Source organism: Sceloporus occidentalis, unplaced genomic scaffold (genome assembly GCF_023333645.1).
Source record: "Sceloporus occidentalis isolate IW3139 unplaced genomic scaffold, rSceOcc1.0.p SCAF_7, whole genome shotgun sequence".
NCBI lineage: Eukaryota > Metazoa > Chordata > Lepidosauria > Squamata > Phrynosomatidae > Sceloporus > Sceloporus occidentalis.
In genome coordinates, this window is record NW_028316987.1 from 75,604,536 (window position 1) to 75,627,095 (window position 22,560).

The 22,560-nt window shown below is 41.0% G+C and overlaps 1 protein-coding gene across 10 annotated transcripts in view; it reads left to right on the forward strand.

The window, feature by feature from the left end:
• The window catches only part of KIAA1217 (KIAA1217 ortholog), a 502,750-nt gene that overhangs the window by 470,547 nt on the left and 9,643 nt on the right, over window positions 1-22,560 (forward strand). For all 10 annotated transcript variants that reach the window (XM_089533368.1, XM_089533371.1, XM_089533369.1 and 7 more), the window contains 7 exons: window positions 3,059-3,234; window positions 12,964-13,094; window positions 16,087-16,234; window positions 17,990-18,473; window positions 20,385-20,565; window positions 21,485-21,636; window positions 22,247-22,393. In XM_089533368.1, the coding sequence (XP_089389494.1) occupies window positions 3,059-3,234; window positions 12,964-13,094; window positions 16,087-16,234; window positions 17,990-18,473; window positions 20,385-20,565; window positions 21,485-21,636; window positions 22,247-22,393 (1,419 nt within the window). The remainder of the gene's footprint in view (window positions 1-3,058; window positions 3,235-12,963; window positions 13,095-16,086; window positions 16,235-17,989; window positions 18,474-20,384; window positions 20,566-21,484; window positions 21,637-22,246; window positions 22,394-22,560) is intronic.

Here is a 22,560-nt window from a genome sequence, read left to right on the forward strand (position 1 = left end):
TTGATTGATCTATCTTCTGTCCATGGATTAGTCTATCCCTTTAAGAATAAATCTGTGAGTTAAATTAAGAAAAATAGATTTCCCTTTTTGTACATTCTTTATCTAAGGCAGCTGTCCCCAACCTGGCACCTTGATTTAGCATTATCAGAAATTATGGGAGCTTTAGTCCAACATGCCAACACATCTGGAAGGCACCTGTTTTGAGACGATAAAACCAATCATGTTTCAGATAGGAATATTTCATTGTACTGTGCCTTCTCTCCCCACATGCCTTTACTAACTTTGATCGTGCTCCACAGAAATTAGACTTTTCTTTACCGCCACTGCCACCATGTATGGCGTTCATCTGAAGAATTAAAAAAAGATGTGCATAAACAGATGTGGTTACTTTTCTCCATTGTGCCATACTAGAGAAGAATTTGTCAGATTTGTCAATTTCTTCATAAGCATGATGGAAGGAACTTTTTTTAAAAAAAGAAGTCAAATGTGGAACAAAAGTGAAATGTGTTTATTCATCCATTCTTATCCAGGGATGTCTGGGTGCTCATCCTAGGCTATACCCATCTCCCATCCTCCCATAGAACTGGAGATCCACCCCAGAAACCATCCTCCCAGAAATATGAAATGCTGTATGATGGTTATTCTCTGGCATCAGTACTCACACATGGGGGGGGGGGGACCAGAAGAGGTATTGTCTAGGGCCAGAGGACTGTGCCAGAAAAGGTTGGGGATATTTAGAAACCTTTCATAGCCTTTGATTCTTCCCTGCTGACATGAACTGGTAGGGCTTTTAATTCTCTGAAGGTTACAAATGGTAGGATTGCTCTGTCCCCACTCTCATCACCATATAACACAGAAATAATAACTTTTATATGAACAATGGGGTCATGATTTTATAATGTGCTTCTGTAAGGCATAACTTTTGTTCCAGAAAGTATACATGCACGTAGTCACAGACTGCTTTCCTAGAACGTGCTGTCTCTGTCCGAAGTGACAAACAATAGCAAAGAATAATAGCTCATCTTGTACTCTGGCATAGGAAAGATGAAGGGAACATTGTAAATATTTATGAAAAGGGTCTAAAGGTATCCTAGTGGGTGGTGTGTTCATTACAGTGCAAAGTGTTGGCTGACTTTTGTTCTAGTTTCACTCCTATTTTCATCTTCAAAGGGTTTCTTTGATGCAGAGCTGGACACAGTGCAGCCCTCCAGATGTTGGTGTACACTTCCCAGCATTCCTTAGTGTTTGCTATGGTAGTGGGGCTAATGAGAGTTATAGTCCAGCAACATCCGGAGGATCATGGTTTATCCACCTCTTCTTTTGTTTAATACTTCAAAAGGGAAAGACATAAATATAATGAGGAACAAATAAAATTCCTCTCCCCAGCAATCTTTAACCAATTTGTCATTGACTGAGAAGATACAAAACTCTGTGCTCACAAGAGATACAAGGAGCTCCCTAGGTGTAGCATTATAAAGTTGATAAAACTGATTAGCAATGAATTCAATTTGAGTTGATTTATGAATGGCAAAAAATGTATGAAACTGTACACTGGACAAGGTAATGAGATAATTCAATCATACAGAGATTCCAAGCTGCAGGGAATTTGAGAGCTTCCTATTTGAGGAGTTGTTTTTAATTCATGATTAAAAAACAAAGGGATGGTTACTGCCATTTTAATTGAGTTTGGAAGCAGTTTTAAAAACCAAAATCATGCATCTGTCTTGCATGGAGGCTTCCCTTCCTTTCTTTTTAATCACTTGAATAGGAAGAATGAATTCTCAGATGCAAGAAAGGAGGAATTAAATCCCACTCCCCACCCCTTCTGTATTGGGTCCCTCCAAATTTATTTTAGAATAAAAAGAGGGAGAGAAGATCACCATATACTAAAGTATTTAACTTAACAGGTCATTTGACCTTGAGATTGGTTGGACTTACGTGCTGTTTGAATTTACCCATAACAGTATGGTCAAGCTGAATGGCCCACAGTTAGTCAGTGAATTTCAGGCTAACAGGATGACTGGTGTGAAACTAGCTTGTTGAAACACTACAATTGTATGTACAGCGTTGTGTAAATTTACAGCGCTTTATAAATAAAGGTTAATAATAATAATTCCAACCATTGACCATTCTGGCTAGGTTGATGGGAGTTGTAGTTTAACACATCTAGGTGCACAGGTCAGGGATGATGTCAAAGCAACAGGGACTGTAGGGCCTAGAGATGTAAATAAGGACCAGAATTCAGTAAGGGACTTGTGTGTGTGTGTGCACCTTATGACAGCCCCATTAATTTCATATGAAACGTTTTCATAGGCAAGGAATATTTAGAAGTTGTTTTGGCAGTTTCTACCTCTGAAATATAGCCTGTGGCACCTAGTATTGTTTGGTGGTCACCCATCCACTCCCATTTAGTCCAAAAAGGCTTTTCCAAGCTCTTCATTAAAAAGTGTGCCACAACAATAAATTGCAAGGAACTAAAAAAACATTGTATTTATCAGTGTTCTGCTGAAATTTGGGTGCATGGATTATACATTAAGACCATTTGTGCTCTCCTTTCTTCCTTCTTCCTTAAAATGTTTAAAAGGTAAAGGTAGTTCCTTGACATGAATGTCTAGTCGTAACCAACTGTAGGGGGTGGTGCTCATCTCCATTACTAAGGTGAAGAGCCAGCATTGTCAGAGACTACTCTGTGGTCATGTGGCCAGCATGACTGCACCGAACACTGTTATCTTCCCACTGAAGTGGCACCTATTTATCTACTTGCATTTGCATACTTTCGAACTGGTAGTGTGGCAGAAGCTGGGACTAGTGACAGGAGCTCACCCCATCATGCAGCACTCAGGCCTCAAACTACCAATCTTCCGATTGTCAGAATTGGCATCTTAACCACTAAGCCATGAATTCCATAAAATAACATTTACTTATGCAAAAATTTTGTTTTGTTTTGAAAATGCATTCATCGGTGAGTTGGTTGTTTATCCTTCTGAGCAATATGATATATTCAGATACTAGGAAAGTTAGGCAGGGAAAACTGAAGCTGATTTCTTTTGTGTAACAGCTGCAGAACCAGGAGACGCTCAGGGCTATGGTGAAGAAAGCTGAGTTGGAAATCAATGACAAAGTGATTGAAAGAGCAAAGAGGCTTGAAGATCCTGTGCAACGACAGCGACACCTGGTGGAGCAAGAAAGGCAAAAATATCTTCTCGAAGAGGAAAGGATCGTGAAGAATTTGTGGTGGGTGAAACTAGAGTCTTTTCACACTTTGGGTGGGATTTCCTTAGAGCAGATGCCTGTGCCATTATCCAGTGCTTGACTAGCAAGCAGCAGGTTCCTAATTCTACCCAACCCTACCCCTGCTGCTCTTAAAGCTAAGAGATTTGGCTTGTGGTGACCTTTAAGGGTTGTTGTTTGTGCCTTCAAGTCGTTTCTGACTTGTGGTGACCCTAAGGCAATCATCATGGGGTGTGTTGTGGGTTTTTTGGACAGGATTTGTTCAAAGGCGATTTGCCTTTGCCTTCATCTGAGTCTGAGAGAGTGTGAGTTGCCCAAGTCCATCACTCAGATCTCTGCAACATGCTAGCACTCCTTTAAGGGTGGTACAGCTAGTATTCAAAGATGCTGCTGCTCAAAAGCCATCATGCAAAAATGAAGCAAAACAAACATCAACCTATGCAGTGGGAGACTCTCTGCATTTGAGTGTGTCTTGTTTTCCCTTAAATGTTGTCAGGATTCAGTGCCTGAAGCTGATTCACAGTGCTTTACCACAGACTGTGCATCCATCCTCTGTACTTCAGGACATTCACAAGTAGGAGACCTGAAACATATATGTCTGCTTTTAAATTAACCAGAATTTCTTGTTTGGATCAAATTTGGAACACTGGCTAGTTTGACCTCTGGTTTGAGAAGAAGCCAGGCCCATGAACCATCCTTTAATCTTCTGTTAAACTTTTGTGTTGTTAGTGTTGTCATCAAGTTGACTTCTGCTTATGGTTTATGATTAAGCTTTAGACCAATTTTTAAACTAACCACTATTTCCTAAAATTCAGGTAATAAAGAATCCTAGTTAATTTAAAAGCTAATGTTTCCAATCTTTTGACTATCATGCTGGGGAAGAAAGGAAGTGCATGTGAGCCTTAAACACATGTGAACTTGTGTATGTACCACTAAATTATTGATTACTGTTATATCTTGAACACGTTTTGGGTGTCTCCTCCACAGTTCTGGACCTTGTGTTTGTCAAACAGCCTGGCCTCAGGGCTCTTTTCTTGTGTATAGTTCTTTGTCCTCTTGACCAGAAATATACACAAGGTTGTTGTAATTACACTATAAAACTGTAGTTCCCAACCTTTTCTATGCTTCACACCTCTAGAAAATTTTTGATTAATGTCCTTTTGTATTACCCCTACAAAAGTAATAGCATATTTGAAGATGAAGAAGTCCAATTTTAATTTCTGAACCATAAACTGAATCACATGCAACACTGCAAGTGAACAAATTGAACTTAAAAATGAAATTTTGACTCAGTGCATAAAATGCAAATCTAAATTAATCAATTATATTCTATTTATTCAGAAAAAATGAGTGATGACTCATGATTTGTCACTCAAGGACACAAGCCACTCTTTGTTGCACCCCCTGAAATTTCCATGTCACATCCCCTGGGAGTGCGGGCACCCCAGGTTGGGAACCCCTACTATAGAATCATAGATTTGGAAGTGCCCTTAAAGGTAAAGGTTTCCCCTTTGAAATGATTGTCTAGTTGTGTCCAACTATAGGGGGTGCCGATGCTAATCTCCGTTACTAAAGCTGAGGGAGCCAGCATTGTCAAAGCCAACTTTCATGGTCATGTGGCCAGCATGACTGCACAGAACGCTGTTACCTTCCCACCAAAGTGGGAATTTGTGTTGGAAGGCTTCTATAGTGTTGGGAGTGTCCTTATGGACCACCAAATCCATGTGCAGGATCTCTAATTGAAGCATTCCCAGCAGATAGCTGTCCAGTTTCTTTTTGAAGACATCCAGAGAAAGAGATCTCACCATCTCTCTAGGCAAATAGTTCCATTGCCAAATTGCTCATACTCTCAAGAGATTCCTTCTAGTGTTAAATCAAAATTTACTCTCCTACATCTTAAAACCAGTAGATCTGCTCCTATTCTCTGGAGCAACAGAGAACAGACCTGCCCCTCCTCTCTGTGCCACCAACGTATTTAAAGAGTGCAGTCATGTCACCCCTCTCTTCATCAAGCTGAACATGCCTAGCTCCTTCCATTTCTCATATCTTTTGTTGTCCATACCTCTTTTCATCCTTGTTGTCCTTCTCTGAACCTGCTCCAAATTGTCTATATCAGTGATTCCCAAACTTTGGTCCTCAAGATGTTTTGGACTTCAGCTCTCAGAATTCCTGACTGTTGGCCAAGCTAGCTGGGGCTTCTGAGAGTTAAGGTCCAAAACACCTGGAGGACCAAAAATTGAGAATCACTGGTTTATATCCTACCTAAAATGAGACTTCCATAACTTAACTTGGTATTCCAGTTGAGGCCTGACCAGCACAGAATATACTCAAGTATGTAAGAATCAGTTATAAGTATTTCAATTAATTCGGGAACAAGAGAATATGTTGGATTTATGGTTCACTAAAAGATAACTTTGACACCAAAAATGTGTATGTGGGTGGGCTCTTGCACAACAAGATTTTTTTTTCAAGAGATTTCCCAGATGATTTTGGCCACCATGTGCTTTGTTTGTTTTTGTTACATGTGTTTGCATGCACACTATAAGTTTGCATTATTTACAACATTTAACAGGAGATGAATCAGTGAGGTGTAGTAGCTTAAGGGTTGCTTTAGATGTGGGAAAATCAGATTTAGAAATAGCTACTCATCTGTGAAATTAAAATGGTTAACCACTCAGACATGATTGATCTGAGACTTGAAAACATTAGTCTAGGCTACTTGCAAGGCTGACCCACTCATCAGACAGATTAAAGCTACTGCCTCAGATGGCACATACTCTGCGGCATCAGTAGCAGTTGAAGTGAACAAGGCCAAAGTCTCAGTGGCAGTGAGCTGAACTCTTCACTAGCTGCACAGCTGCAAACTAGATAATGAAGACTGGAGTGGGTGATAAATGTTATCAGAAATGTTGGAGTGAAAAAAATTCCTAAATTTCACACGATCCTTATGTGTTGGTGGAGGGGATATGTGATTCCTCTTTATCCATAGTTATCTGGGAATATCTGCAGTCAGTCATATTAGATGGGCTAAATGTAGGATATGATCTTCTAGTTATTCTTCTAAGTAGAGAAGCATTGATAAACCCTAGCTCCCAGAGGAATGGGCTAACACAGTGGTGCCCAAACATTTTCAAGCTACCACCCTCTTTTCTCTTGCACAACAACCCTAGCCCCCCCCCCCCCCCCATGTGTGTTTTTTTATATTAGGTCTATAGTTCTACTGCAAATTCAAAATGACCAATCTCAGTTGCTGCAGTGACCAACCATCTTCTCGCTTGTGCTGATCTTGTGGCAAAGGCTAATGTAGGCAAGAGGCTTCTCAGTCATTGCTGACTGGCTGCTTGGTCACTGCTTCCTGGGTGACCGAATGGAAAAGGAAAAACCCTTCCCCAGTGAGGAAGGACTCTCTGTTCTTTCTTGCGATGGAGAGGAGTGTAGCCAGTGTGTGTGTAGGAGGTTTACACATGCCACGTAATCTGGACTGGAGACCGGTGTGAATGAGGAGAGATTTTAACTACAGGAGCTGCTGCAAGGAATAGGACTCTTTCCAAAAAAATGACTCCCAATACTTCTCCCCCTCCTTCCCCAGAGACAAACATTGTTTCATCTGCTACATCTACTCTTGGCCTGTCCAATGAAAGAAAGTCCCAGCAAAGCTCACAAAGTTTAAGCAGGGTTCCAAATTTGAAATTCTTAAGTGTTTTGGGCTTCAAATCCTAGAATCTCTCACCATGGGCCAGACTGGTTACTGTCTCTAGGAACTGAGGTCTGTACCAGTTGAAGGACCAAAGATTGAGGAGCACTGCTTTAGTGAAAGAGAATGTTCAGTTAGTTGTACTGAATCAGAGATCTCAACTTAAAGTGGAACTGATAAGTAGTGCAGCTACATGAGGCTGAAAGTATTTACAGTTATACCTCAGCAAAATTAACTGTTGATATACTTTGGCCGCATCATGAGAAGGCACAACTCATTACAAAAGGCAATGATGCTAGGAAAAGTGGAAGGCAGTAGAAAGAGAAGAAGACTGTGTGCCGGATGGCTAAATTTAATCAGGGACACCACAGGTTGGGCCTGTAGGACCTAAGCAGAGTAGTAGAGAATTGCTGGTCTTGGAGATGTCTTATTCACAGGGTCACCATGAGTCAAAGTCAACTCAAGAGCACTTAACAACAACAATATCAGATTCAGCACTCTTTAGGCATGTGACCTTCAAAAATAGTGGTCTTTCAGGTGTAGTCATTTTTGTTAAATATAAAGTGGGTATACGCCATTATTCCAAATATTCAAATAAATTAATTCCCACATAAAGCTCTCAATTTGTTTAAATATAACATTTAACCAAACAAGTTAAATTCAGTAACATTATTTAGAGGAGTTCTACTTTTCCAGAAAACCTACATAACTTAATGCTACCAAACCTTTGGAAAGGAGGGGAAATAAATACCTGCAGCTCCCCTATTTCCAAAAGCATTAATTTCTTTAAGTATCACATTACAAGAAACACGCAAGTACATGTGTGAAGTGCCAGCAAATTGATGGGGTCCTTAGCCACTAAGACTCTGGAGCACTTGCTCCATTTGCACCATTCATAATCCACCCTTACCTGCTCCCAGTAATATTTAACTGGTAGTCCATTCAGCTTCTGCATAGAGGAAGTGAGTACCAGCTTGTCCTTCTGTTCAGAGAGCAACATTTCTTGGTCTGATCTTGGCCACTTTTAGCAAGGACAAGATAACATTACAGTCACATAAGTAGAAGTTTTAAATTCCACTGACCTCAGTGGGACTAACTTTCTAATTAATTATGCTTTGGACAGAAGTCTGACAGTTTCTAACAAGAGGTTTCTTAATATATTTAATTGATCTCATATTATTGACTGGCCAGAGGCTTAAACTGCTTTTCACAGAAGGTGGTGTATACTTTTGCTGATTAGACTGAAATGAAATCAATAACTTGTTCAAATCATTCTTTCTCCAAATGTGCATTTTGTTAGTTATTCATTAGCAAATTAATTGCTTTTATTACTCTTCTTAATTTACAGATAGCTGTATCTGCAAGACAGCTTCTTAACTGTCCAGGTTGATTTTATTATCCATGGCTTTCTGACATTTTTAATCATAGTGCTCTAAAATAGTGTATGGTGTTATTTACAACCATCTAGACTCAGGGTGATTGTAAATAAGACTATATTCTAGATTGTAGAGGCGACACAGATCCTGTTAGGTGTTGTGATTTAAAGAAAAATATCCAACCTTTAATGGAGTCCCGTGTTAATTTGCGCAGTAGCTTCCTGTATAACATTTGTATGTTAAAGAATTCAGCTGGAATCCTCTGTTGCAGTTACGAATATGTAACCTAGAAGTTACACACTCATGAAATCTCTGATTGTCAAGGAAGGACTACCAATCATTTCCCCCCTGCAAGGGCCTTCCTTTAGCACACTGGCTCTCAACCTTGGGCTTTCCAGATATTTTAGACATCAACTCGTAGAATCCGTCACAAATTTTTTGCTGTCTGGGGTTTTTGAAGGTGAAATCCAAAATGTTTGTAGGGCCAAACACTGATTTAGCATATAGAAAAATTTAAAGAAGTAACCAGAACAGTCTAATGCATTCCTGATTTGAAGAGAGGCTTATGCAGGCTGAAGAGGGGGGGGGGGGGGACTCTACAGGCCTTAAAAAGGTGAGGTAGCAAAATAATGATGAAATTCATACCTTCCAACTTTCCTGATATGGCAGGCACAGTCCTGATTGTTCTTCTATCACCCCACTTTTCCAGTTGCTTTTAAAATGTACCAGTGTCTCTCTTCCTCCCATTTCCCCCTTTTGTTCTCATCTTGTTTTAGTTGCTGCAGACCAAGTTCAAAGTGCAAATGTACTTTGCACTCAGTTAACTCAGGCCCCATTCTCACTAGCCCATTTGCTCTAGATAGAACTGGGCAGATCTGGTTGCCCCCATACCAAATCTCCCCGGGTAGAAGTTCTGACTACCCTTTACCTTGATCGATGCAATTTGCCCCTCTGAAGTTTGCAGTACCACTTTAAAATGGAGTGTCCTTTGTTGTCAATCAAATTCACTTCCGCTTGCATCAAAGATGACATATCCTACAACCATTGGCCAACCGAATGGATGCTTCCCCCCCCCTCCTTTTTTAAAAAAAACCTGGCAGTAGTGTGTGCATATTCTGTCAACTTGTCAAATTTAAATACCTCCAGGTGTGTGTGTGTGTGTGTGTGTGTGTTGTGTATTTGGGTCATTACAGATTATGGCAACCCTGAAATGACCCCATCCTGGGGTTTTCTTGGCAAGATTGGTTCCAAGGAGATTTGCCATTGCCTTTACCCTAAGGCTGAAAGAGTGTGACTCCCCCAAAGTCATGGGTTTCCACAGCCTTCCCTCTGAATGCCAGCCTCTAGCTTCCCCTTCACTTCCAGCCCAGCATTTCCTCCTCTTTGGAATCTCTTCCCTACCCTTCCCTTCAAGCCCAGTGCCATTTCTGAAGCCCTTGCCTCCCCCAAAGATGCCAACCTCTTCCCTTCCCTTCGCTTCCAGCCCAGTGCCACCTCTGAAGCTCTTGCCTCCCCCTCGGATGCCAGCCTCTTCTCTTCCCTTCCCTTCAAGCCCAATGCCACCTCCAAAGCCCTTGCTTCCCCCACAGATGCCAGCCTCTTCCCTTCTCTTCGCTTCCAGCCCAATGCCACCTCCGAAACCCTTGCCTCCCCACCCCAAATGCCACCCTCTTCCCTTCCCTTCCCTTCAAGCCCAATGCCACCCCCGAAGCCCTTGCCTCCCCCGCCAGATGCCAGCCTCTTCCCTTCCCTTCCAGCTCAAAGCATTTGCATAATCTGTAATAATAACAACAACAACAACAACAAATGTCACTTGCAGGGGAGGCAACCTCAGAATGCCATCTCTGCTTTCCGTCTGATTGCCACCCCAGAATGTCATCTCTCCTTACATACACATATGTAGCAAAAGCATTCACACATTGTTTCAGTTTGACAAATTTAAAAGGGAACACAAGCATTCGCATATTCTGTCACACACATGCACAAAAAACAATTTTTAAAAAATGCCGCTTGCAAAGCGACCGGTGTGAGAAGGGAGGCATGTTCCGCCCACTGCTCTCCCTCTGACCTAAATCCCTCCCCTGAACTTGACCCGATCATGACCGGGGCCAAGTTCACATTTGCCGGCAGCAGGGAAGAAATGGGTTTTTCAAAAAGAAACAGGAAATAATCCACTTTCGGAAAAAACGCTCTAAGGGGGATTTGCCCTGGATCGAGTGTGCAAGACCCTAATTCTGATGTGTTTAAACCAATGCCAATGGGAACTTCCCACTTTTAATCTGGGTTTCAATTCAGTTCAAAAGGTAATCTGCATGGCCCCTCAGGTGCTAAGAAGAGGAGAGAAAGGGGAGGAATCTTGCCCTTCCCAGTAGGCTCATCAGAAAAGGATGAGGAGCCTTTCACACATGTATTTACATGTTTCTTGAAATGTGATACTTTAAGAAAAATCAAAGTGCTGTAAAGCCTCTCCTAGCTTGTCTGTTCTTTCTCATTAACTTTTGTCATCTTGAACACACTCTGATACTGCTTGCCCACATGTCCCAGTTTTCATCTGTGAAATATTGGAGGGTGTGGAAATGGCCAATTGTGCACACACTACCTACAGTGGCTTCAGAGGCACTATTGCCTTTTGCGGGGCAAAATAATACTTTTTCAGCTTCTCCGAACTGAAGATGGGTGGAGGCATTGAACTAGCTGTCGGAGCATCTGGCCCTCCATAGTCTCAAAGGAAGAGTGGCCAATGTCCTCCTCTTCCAGGATATGTCCTCCATTTCAGCCTTCTGCTCAGGAGGAATTTCAAAATGTCCCCCATTTTGAGCATGACTAAAAAGCATGAATTTATATCAAACCTTTTTATTTGGTAATTTCATACATTTTTCTTGAATGTCCTACATTATAAGGTGCCTTGTCCGCCTTTGTGGTTATGACATCTGGTCACCCTGCTCAAAGGGCAATTCAGCTTCTTGTCCTCTCCTGCAGATGCTCAACTTGCTTCTAATTTTGTGGAGCATATTTTCCTTGAAAAGCATTGCTTAAGAAATCAATTTTCTCTAAAAAACGAGGGAACACATTTCCACGACCAAAGAGCTTCTTGAAACAAATAATCAAGTAGATTAAACTGATATGTGCATGTTTACCCTGATAAAATCCACCTGACTTCAGAGGGATTGAGTCAGTTTAGGATGCTTGTGAATGCACTTAGTTTGAATTGTGAAGCTGAGATGGAAACTCATGTGCCTATTTTCTTAGCTGACATACCTACTCTTCTCTGTGGTTGCCCTCAGAACCAGTTTTGTGAATTAGTTGCAGAAACTGACTGCACAGGGGCAATTGGTCAGAGCCAGTTCTCCAGAGCAGTTCTGCAACTGGTTTAATATTGGTTTACTTTAAAAAGAAAAGAAAAAAAAAAGAACCATGGGGATATAAAATGTTTCATTAATAGGTGACTTGATTGTGAAGTGAGATGCGGCTGTGCATTGCAGAAACAAATGCCTCCCTCATCATTTAAAAAAATGTGCTGAAGTAAGATGGAGGGAGGGAAGGAGAGAGAACGTGTATGCTTAGTGAGGAGAGCCGAGAGCGTAGAAGCAATAGATTAGGAAAAGACTAAAACTGGGCTGGAAACACTTTGACCCTCTAGATGTTGAACTGCTACACCCATCAGTCCTCACCACTGAGTGGGCTGTGTGGGGCTGATGGGAAATCGAGTCCAGACAATATATTGAGGGCTTAACATTCTCCAGTCTGAGGCTAAGCAGACAGTCCTTGGTGCTGCTTTGCTCAAAATTCCCACCTAAAGTTGCTGCTTCTTTAGGAAAAGCAGCTGTTGGTCTTATACAGACACACACAACACATAGTTCACATCTGCGTAGCAAACATGTTGTTGTTGTTCTGTGCCTCCAAGTCATTTTTGACTTATGGCAACCTTAAGGTGAATCTATCACAAGGTTGTCTTGTCAAGTTGCTTCTTTGCCATCCCCTGAGGCTGAGAGAGTGTGACTTGCCCAAGATCACCCAGTGGGTTTTTATGCTCAAACAGGGAATGATCCCCTGATCTCCAGAGTTGTGAACCAGTGCTCAAACCATTTCACCATGCTAGTTCTCACATGATTATACTGTACTATATTTAATTTCTTTCTCTGTAAGATGGAACATGCTGTTCATTTGCTGCCACCTAATGGTTGTCCTTGAGACTTCTCAAAGATTCAATTTTCTGTTGTGCCAGTCTTCAAACTGGTTGCTAAAATCCTGTAAAGAACAGAATCCTTACCAGTTTTTTTTATTGTCTGCTGATACAAAACAGGCATGTGTGAAATTCAAGTTCCTCGGAGTGGCTTGCTCTACAACTGATATATTTTCTAGATCAGGTATTTGATCCAGAATCCAATTAATAGTGCCAGTTAGAGCAGATGCATTGGATTGGTTGCTGTTGTCATTTATGTAAATCATATTACTCAGCAGATCTATTCTGATAGGGACTAGCAACTGACTTTCATCTGTGGTATAAGTACTTCTATGATTTGGAAGGTATCCCAGGTATAAAGAATAGCTCTTATCTGTCATGTTACTTATTCTCAAACAATAGCGTTTGAACATCTTCAAGCATTAGAGTTTACCTCTCAAGCATTAGAGTTCAACTCAACTTTTTTTTATCTCTTCCAGTGAGCTGGAAAGTTTTGTTGAAGATCTGAAGAAGGAATCTATGACAACCAATCGGATAGTTACCTTAAAAGATGTTGAAGATGGAGCTTGTCTCTTACGGCAAGTTGGAGAAGCTGTTGCCAACCTGAAAGGTGTCTTTTAGGTTTTCTTCTTCATTTGTTTTGGTTGCCCTCTTTACAAAGGTGGCTGTTATGCACCCACTTTAAGCAAACTCAGGATCAATGAGACTTAACTTTTAGGTACCAATTTATCAATTTTAAGCAAAACCATTTACTTATAAGGGATTAGAAGCTAGTTTCAAAAAGCATGCTGCATCTTTTAGATGCATAAACACATATCCTACACACTTTAATATCCAAAAGTTTCTTGAACCTTCTCACTAACCTGCTGCTAACCCAAAATGGAATTAAAGTAACTGGGTTGGAGGTTTAACATTGAACATATGAATGTGCATGGGACGTGATGTCTTCCATGAGTATAAAAGAAATGGCTGCCTGGTAGCATGCTACAGTAAAACATGTTGTATGCATGATTAACCTGAACAGTCCCTGCTAGTGTTATATTAATACCTAAGTTCTTTAATTTGTCCCCAAACATTACTGTTTAATGTCCAATGAAGTCTCTTCCAAATTTGGGGAATAACCCTATCATTTTAGATTCTGCTAAATTTATAAGGAGAAGTTCTTATCACAGTATGCTTCAAAAGCTTTAAGCTCAGTTGGGTTGAGAATAATACTACAGCTCATTTTCAGATAGCAACAAAGCGCTATGTGAAGGAACAAGCTTTGGGAAATGACCGCCCACTGTCCTCGAAGTAGGGGACAGGTTATTCATAAACAAATTCAAAAGTTAAGAAGACCACAGACACCCACATTTGACATCCCCTATTGGTGTTAGCTTCAGCAGACAATTTGTTCTAAAAAACTCAAAGGATCTGTGTATTTGACCAAATGCATAACTTTTGGATTATAAGAGTCTTATCCAGTTTCTCCCACAATAGTTTCCTAAACACAGAATCAAAAGCCTCTTTCATATTTTTTTTAAAGCGGCTGTGAACACTTTTCTACCACTTGAGTTGCTATATGCTTCTGTAAAGTGGGTGATCTATGTCAAACTGTTCAGGATTTGGGCATTTTCCCATCAATTTATTCTTACATTACCTTACAGAAGTATTTCTTACCTTTGCTTTTTTCACATTTTGTTATGTTACAATCTGGAACTGAAATCAATTCAGTTGACATTGTTATCACTTGATGTACAGAAGATACTCAATAGTACAAAGGTGCAAAATACATATTTTTATTGTGGCAAAACAAAAAAATGTACTTGGTGATGTGCTTAACTTGAGAATAAATGTCATTTGACATCCAGTGGGTCAAATGATCCAGTCCAGAGCTCTAGATTTACTTCAGAACATATGTTTTTCACCAGTTCTGCTCTGCTTTACTGGTATTATTTGGTCAGTCCACCCTGCCCTCCATTCCAAGATTGACAGAAGGAACCTTCAAGAAGGAGAATAGCTGGATATAAATGTCCTTTTTCCTTGTTGTATACAGTGTACATAACTGCATCCATAACTCTGCCCATTTTTTTCTCTGCCCACACCCACTTCTGAATCATGACAGGTTTTGACCAAGGACCTTGACAGGCAAATATTTTGTCCTTACTGGTGTAAAATATTGATAAAGAGCATCTGCTGGCTCTCCCATTCTCTCTCTTTTTTCCCCACTAGGCTAAAAAAAAAGAGAGAGAGAATGGGGGAGCCAGCAGATGGACAATTCATCAGAAAGTAGAGGAGGTGTTCAGAAGCCATAGAACAGACACTAAACAGTATAGAAACTGCTAGCATTCAGCTACTATTAACTCATTCAGCAGTATCATTTAAGCCAACAGTTCTCCAGCTTCTTCCCCATTATAATTATAGGTGAGATCCTAGATTTACATTCATTGCTATATAAATGTAGCTGCAAATGCCCTAGGGAATCAGCCCCCCCCCCCCTTTCCATGGAGAAAGCTGCTCTATAAGACAAAGATCTGTGGTGCAGGCAAATGGGCTACTTCAGAATGTTGAGGCTAGCCAACTCTCACCCCTGAGATGCAGTGCAATGAATTCCTTCCTGCCTCTCAGTCACGGTGAAATGAGAAGAAACTTCTTTTCATTGCACTGTGGCTTTGGGGTAGGAGGAGGCTATCTGTATCATTCTGAAACACTGCAGGCCTCTGTCACACAGGGTGGTTTCCTCGAGCTTAAGAAGGTACAGTGGGTTCTTAGTATCTGCTGGGGTTTCATTCCAGGATCTCCCATGGATACCAAAATCTGTGGATGCTCAAGTGCCATTAAAAACAGTGGCACAGTGAAATGGTGTCCCTTACAAACAATGGCAAAATCAAGGTTTGCTTTTGGGAATTCATATCATTTTTGAATATTTTCAAGTCGTGGATGATTGAATTCATGGATTTTTTTTATCCATGGATTCAACCATCCACGACTTGAAAATATTCAAAAATAATATGATACAGAGAGCTGACTGTATTTACAATCTTGGCAATAGTGCCACAGTTATGATTACATACCATTCAACTTACAAAGCACTTACAGATTCACAATTCTCAGTTATGAATCCATAACTGCAATGCAGGATGCCAGCCACAGTATTTAGTTTCTTAACATTGTATTTTATTAATTGCTACCTTCAGCTACTCAAGACAGCATACGGAAGTGGTAGTTTCATTAATAGGTTGATTAATTCCTCGTTGATTGATTGTGTTGTCCCTGTACTTTCCACCAGCTGTTGAATGGCTGTAGTTGAGAGGCTGTCACAGCAAAATAGTGAGTTCAGGGGGAGTTTTGGCTGTTGCAGTTGGAGGAAGAGAATACCAACCTTGATAACAATAAAAAATACACAAATAAAATAAACAATAAAAAGACAGATGTGTGTTGCAGTTAGGTTTGCATATGTTACAAACAGGATGACAACCAGCGGGTTGTGTATGATTATTAATCTGATACCCCTGGAAGTTTCCTCCTTTGCCTTGCATTTTTCTCTTTTGGTGGATATATAAACCCATGTTGGTCTCTGACCTTTTTTTAAAAAATCACTTGGCTTGTGTTTTGTTTTGCAGGTGAATTTCCAACGTTACAGAATAAAATGCGAGCCATTCTCCGCATTGAGGTGGAAGCTGTGAGATTTTTAAAAGAGGAACCTCATAAACTGGACATTCTCCTAAAGAGAGTCCGCAGCATGACTGATACACTCACTACTTTCCGGAGGTGATTTCTTGGTTTATTTAAATGAGTCTTAACATGTTGTTGGTATTTACATAGTTTTACATGTTTATGTAAGTTCTTAAGGCATCATACTCATTACACATATTCTAGAAATATGCAGACATAGCACTATGATGTCGCACCTATTTTAGGTACTGACATTCTACTCCTGTTCCATATGTCACATCTCATCCTAGATATGACCACAGATGCTATCTGTAAAACAATTTTATACCAGTATATTATTTTCATACTGGTTTTAAATATAACTCAAAAGCAAGGAAATTTTATGTACATTTTTATCCAATAAGGGCCAAGTATGTGCTGTGGCTCTCCTGTAATCACCCTTAGGAATCATCGTTTTGCTGTTATAGCATCCCCCGCAGTCATTCCTTTGCTCATGGAGAGTGGATGGTGATTGCAGAAATGTCTGCGTCCCCATGGCCAAATGCAAACCAGGGTCTTTTTCTGTTGAGATCTGCTAGGGGCCTCCAGAGATCTCAGCTGATGATGTCAACGGTTTGGATCTGGCTGTTGATCTCTTTGATAGTAGAGACAGTACAGCATCCTGCACTGCACCTAAAACAGGTTTACAGGCCACAGGACAGATTGTGTTGTACAAACAGTTCTCTTCTCCACCACCTTTCTATTGTTCAACCTCCACTACAGCATCTGCCACTTGAGGCAGCTGCTTCATTTTGCCTAACGGTAGAGTGAGCCCCATTGGCAGTCCATAATTGAACATGTTAAGGAATGTGGTAGATAGTAGTATATTTTATAAGGAAAGCAATTAGCTTTCTCAATCAGCAGCTGAGAAACAACTAATCCTATCCCACCCACACAAGGATGTACCAGATAAGGTTTATTTGTAAAAACACATGAAGTAGGTTTACCTGCAAACACCAAAGGTTTAATAACGTCTATGGTGAGAGGCTCAGTACAGTGTTCTTCTAACCTGGAGGAGAGAGAGTGAGAGCTGCAGACTACAAAAAGGAGGACAAATGAACTCAGACTAACTGGTGCAAGTAGAGTAAATGTGTGGCAAAAACCAACAAACAGGGAATGATGTAAATGCATGTTGTATATAATCTCTTAGACAGGCACACAAACTAATAACAACTGAATATAGGCATGCTGAAGTTTCAAGCTGCTCCGGTTGTTTTTGTAACAGAGAAGCAGGATATAAATTGTTGTTGTTGTTGTTGTTGTTGTTGTTGTTGTTGTTGTTGTTATATCTCTAACACAGCAGCCAATCTTACAAGATTCCTGGCATGCCAGGTAGGCCTACTGATAGATGTCTGCACCCATTTGCATAGATACTTGCACTCCTTCCTCTGAATTGTGGTATACTCCCTGTCAGAAATCTACAAAAGTATCTGTGTCTCTTCTGTCAAAATTTTAAAAAAAACATATTTGGTATTCAGTGCCTTTGTTCCATACATTTGTATCTTGTGCAAAACCTGTAAAAAATGACATTTTTTGGACTACATCTCCTATTCTGGGAGTTGTGATCCAAAAACATATCTTTTCCTAGGCTCTGACTTTGTGTGAAATATACGTTGCTATATTGCCTATTGCCAGAGCAGTGCAAAAACAGTATTGTGGTCCTTTCCCTTTATTCACTTAAAAGAATTATGATATTCTTCACAAAACATAAAGTGTATTTGAGCTTATCTTTCACTAGAGGGAACCCTTTCATGAAAAGCTGAGCCAAGTTCTGTTAATTGTATTTCACAGCATGGGTGTTTCTTTCTGTAGGCATGTTACAGATGATCTGCTAAAAGGTGTGGATCCTTCACAAGCTGCCCAGTACAATGCAATGGAGAAAGCCACAGCAGTGGAGGTTCTGAAAAACCAGGAAGACGCTGGAAACAGCCACACTAGTCCCCAGAAAAATGTAGCTGAATCTCCAGCAGAGCCCCCAGTCAAATCAGAAGTAATGCCTGCCTCCACAGTGACAGTCCATCATGTCCAGAGTTCCCCAGTGGTCATCCATCAGTCTCAGCATTCCTCAACATTAGTCAGTCAGGCTCACAATTCTCCTCTCCCCACAATGGGATCACCAGGGTCAAACCATCCAGCCACGGCTGTGTCAGAGTCTACAGCAGTGATCTCAGCAGTTGTTCAGCCAACACAAACACCCCATTCACCGCAGGTATCGGTTAATGGCTCCACCATGCAAAGCCTTTTTATTGAAGAACTTCACAGTGCCACTACAAGGAACAGAGCATTATCCATTGAGGTACAGTGTACATTTAAAGGGTTTGCTGAACTGCAGAGATATGCATCAGGGTCATATCTTGGCATTAATTAATCACAAATAACTACAGTGGGACCTGGGTATCTGCGGACTTGCCATCCCTGCATTTGAGCATCCGTAGACGGCAAACTCACATTGCCACCAATAGCAGGACGTGCACATGGTCATGCCACCATTAGGAACAATAGGGCTTTACCTGAAGTCCTGTTGTCCATAATGGCAGTGCGGCTACATGCACACGCCACATTGAGGACAACAAAACTTGAGCATCCACGGATTTTGGTATCTGCAAGGGGAGGTGTCTAGAATGGATTCCCCATGGATACTGAGGCCCTGCTTTAATTAGTTGTGATTCCCTTTTCTCAGTAATAAAGATATACCTGTTACATTAGGATTATAACAAGGGATAACCCCACTACTTTTGTGATATAAAGCAATGTTCAGATATAGTGTGTTGTCTTACTAATTAATGTGAAAGGGGAGGCGGGGGGAAGGCCAGTAAGTGAAGAAAACTACCAAGGTATTCTACATCAGTATTCTACATCATCCAGAATATGCAACAGTTACATAACTGTTCTATATTCACAGTTGGTACTTGGGCATGATTGTGATACTGTTGCCATGATTGTAACTCCCCCTTCCCATTTACATTACTGGATATCAGCTGCATGGGGAAAAAGAGGTCTTGTGATGTCCTATAGCAAGTCCTGTTTCTACCTAACTCAAAGAACAGACTTCATGGATTAATCCAGGAAATTTTATTGGAAAATTAGGTTCAGCACTGTAGCAAGTTTATTGACAGATCTGAGGGTACAACTTAGGTTTCACTTTTAAGAACTCCCCACAATTTACTCCAACCACAAACCTGCACACTATCCCACACAGTCCAAAGTAGCTAAACAGCTTCCAGCCCCACAGTTTCCTTCCCAGCACACAAGATCAGTCCAACATGGCTACAGAGCAGCAAAAGAAGCTTTTACATGGCCGAGAGCCCTGAGTCTGACAGATGAGGCACCATGGGTGAATTACATTTCTATCAGGTTTCAGGGGTTGGGCAAGGAGAGGTTACTTACTATACTTAACTAAGTAACTTATGTAGAATACTAGCCCAGGTTATCCCAGAATGAATTATACCAGATTATGTCAGTTACTCACATTTACTCAGTCTGCATGATGTGGAATTTGGATGAGCAACATGCATATTGTCTGCATAGGATGGTGGTGATTTCTTTCACTGGACAGAGTTGCACATATGGAAATGCTCCCACTGATGAAACACATGAGGAAACTATTCTGGGCAGCAGAGCATCATGTGTATATCAGAACCAACAAGATTTTGGCTTGAGAGCAAATAGGTACAATGGGCAGGTTTTTGGCAGAGAAAGCTGGCAGAAAGAGTATCTCTGCCTAATTGATTTATATATAGCAGGAGTGCACAATGGCCCTAAAAGGATGGTGTCACACCGCCCCTTTGAGCACCAGGTCAGGGCCACGGCAACCGTACATTGCGGCCCCGATCTGGTGTTTTTCTGTGCCAAAAAGAAGCAGCAAAGTGCTGCTGCTTCTTGGCCCGGAAAAAGGGTACCCTTGCCACTGCAGCGGCACTTTTCAGTGCTCCTTTTGGTTTACGGTGTATAGTTACCATGCTGCTGGAGGCAGGCGGCATGGGGACAGAGTTGAGGCATGTGGCATGCAGCCACTATGCCCCCACTCCACCTAGACGCCAGCCCTTTTGGCAGGTCTGTTTAGCCTCTATGTTAGCTAGGGCTGCTGAGGCTTGCAGTCCAAAACCACCACACATTCTTCACAGTATCAATGTTTACCGTTACATAGCAATTCAAGCTAAAGCAGAATTAAAAATACAACTTTGAGTGTTGGTATCTTTTCTATTAGAAAGCAGAGAAGAAATGGGAAGAAAAAAGGCAGAACCTGGATCACTACAATGGAAAGGAGTTTGAAAAACTCCTGGAAGAAGCACAAGCAAATATCATGAAATCAATCCCAAACCTTGAGATGCCTCCACAAGCAACAGCTCCACTAAAAGCCAGTACAGTGGAAAAATTAGAATCCTCTGGTAAGATTTTGGTACAGCAAGGTATTGATGATTTAAAAAAAAATTAAAATACATATAAAATAAAATAAGAATTAAACTGAACAACAACATCAACCCAAGAACAGTATGTGAACAGATCACAAGGTTCAAACAATGATGATGTTTTAATGGAGATGAATCCATTCAAATGGGTCCTTGAACAGATCAAGCCTGAACTCTCCCTGAAAGCTAAGATGATGAGAAGGTATGATTCATTAGAAAAGACAATAATGCTAGGGAAGGCAGAGGGCAGCAGAAACAGAGGAAGACCATACCCGAGATGGCTAGACTCAACCAGGGAGATCACCAGCGTGAATCTGCAAGACCTAAGCAGAGCAGGGGAGGATCAGGAGGCTTGGAAATATCTCATCCATGGGTTGCCATGAGTTGAGGTTGACTCGAGGGCAGCTAATATCACTACCACCAGCAACCCATGCAACCACCAACTCCCCAGAGTATTCAGATCATCTGAAGAGGCCTTTCTCACTGTCCCATATTTGGTGGGAACAAGAGAGGGGGCCTTCTCTGTGGCTGCTCCCAAGCTTTGGAACTCTCTCTCTAGAGAGACATTAAAGACATTTAACGATTGATGTATAAGCTCTAAAGGGTTTACTTTAAAGGCATGCTATGCAGAGCTAGGCAGTCTCTGCCCTGTAAAGAAGTATCTTATAAAGTAACATGGAGCTCACTGCAGCTGAAGTCCAGCATTTTTAGGTTCTATAAAGTGATATTGATCAATGTTTGTACATTGAGTATGGAATACATGCTTAATTTAGCATGAAGTGCATGCTTAAATTTATCTCATTGCAATACACAGTACACATAAATCGCTCATTTTCGGAGCAATAGGACATATTTGCAAAACCACTATATTGACAGTCCCATCTTTTTAAATTTTCAGTAGAGACTTTGAACCCAGAACAGGACACAGAAAAACCAGTGAAGTCTCCACCGCCTCCACCTCCACGTCGCAGCTATCTGGTAGGATCTGGACTAAGCACAAGATTGGGTGAAGTCAGCTACATGGCCAGGAAAGACAACATTGTGGCCAAGGTTTGATGATGGAGGCAGTTTAGCGAAATTAAATATCTGATACAGGAGATTTGGCTGGAGAAGACAGAATTTTTCTTATTTTAATCAGCAACATGGTGGGGTGGGGGGTGCCAGGACTCGAAACAAGCACCAGGCAACCTGAGCATATCATCCTCTTCAGATGTGGGTTGTCTTGCCTGCCTTCTCATTTATGACAATTAAGAACCCAGCTCACACTCTCCTTCCATTATATGTATGTCGAAGAATCTTTTTAAAAAAATTACAAGAACCCAAGCATCTTACACAGATGGAACAAACTGATCAGAGAGAACAATTTCATTAGAAACCTTTGAAGTGAGTTCTTGTTTGCTTCTTTGATCCATCTGTCCAAGAGGAAGGGAAAGGTACATTTTTAAAAAATCTTACTTTCACATATCATTCATACAGAGCGATGCCATTTATGCTTTCAAATAATTCTTATTATAAGGGCTTACATTATTTTGGTGAACAGACTGGAGATATCCCCACCCCCACCCCCATCCCTAGCGCTAAATAAAAAGGGGAGTGGATTTGTTTGAATATAGCTATTAGCCAAATTGTTTATTTTTTGATTCTTTGTTACACATCTTAGGAAAGCAGTGAAGATAGTAGTCAAGCAACTCAACCTAAAGTACTTAAAGAAGATCATGCCTCTCCTCAGTCTCAGAGTAGAGTTCCACCTTCAAAGGATGATGATGATGAAGAAGAAGAGGGGGATAGAATAATGGCAGAGTTACAGGTATGTTTCTGCTCAGAAATGGATACTTACAACATCATGCATTTTTGATCTGTCAACCTACAGCACAATCCAAGCCAAAGGTGTCTTGCATAAATTCCACTGAAATGAAAGATGGTACTCTAGAATGCAGCTGTATTCCAGTTGGGTATGTATGAAATATAAACCTA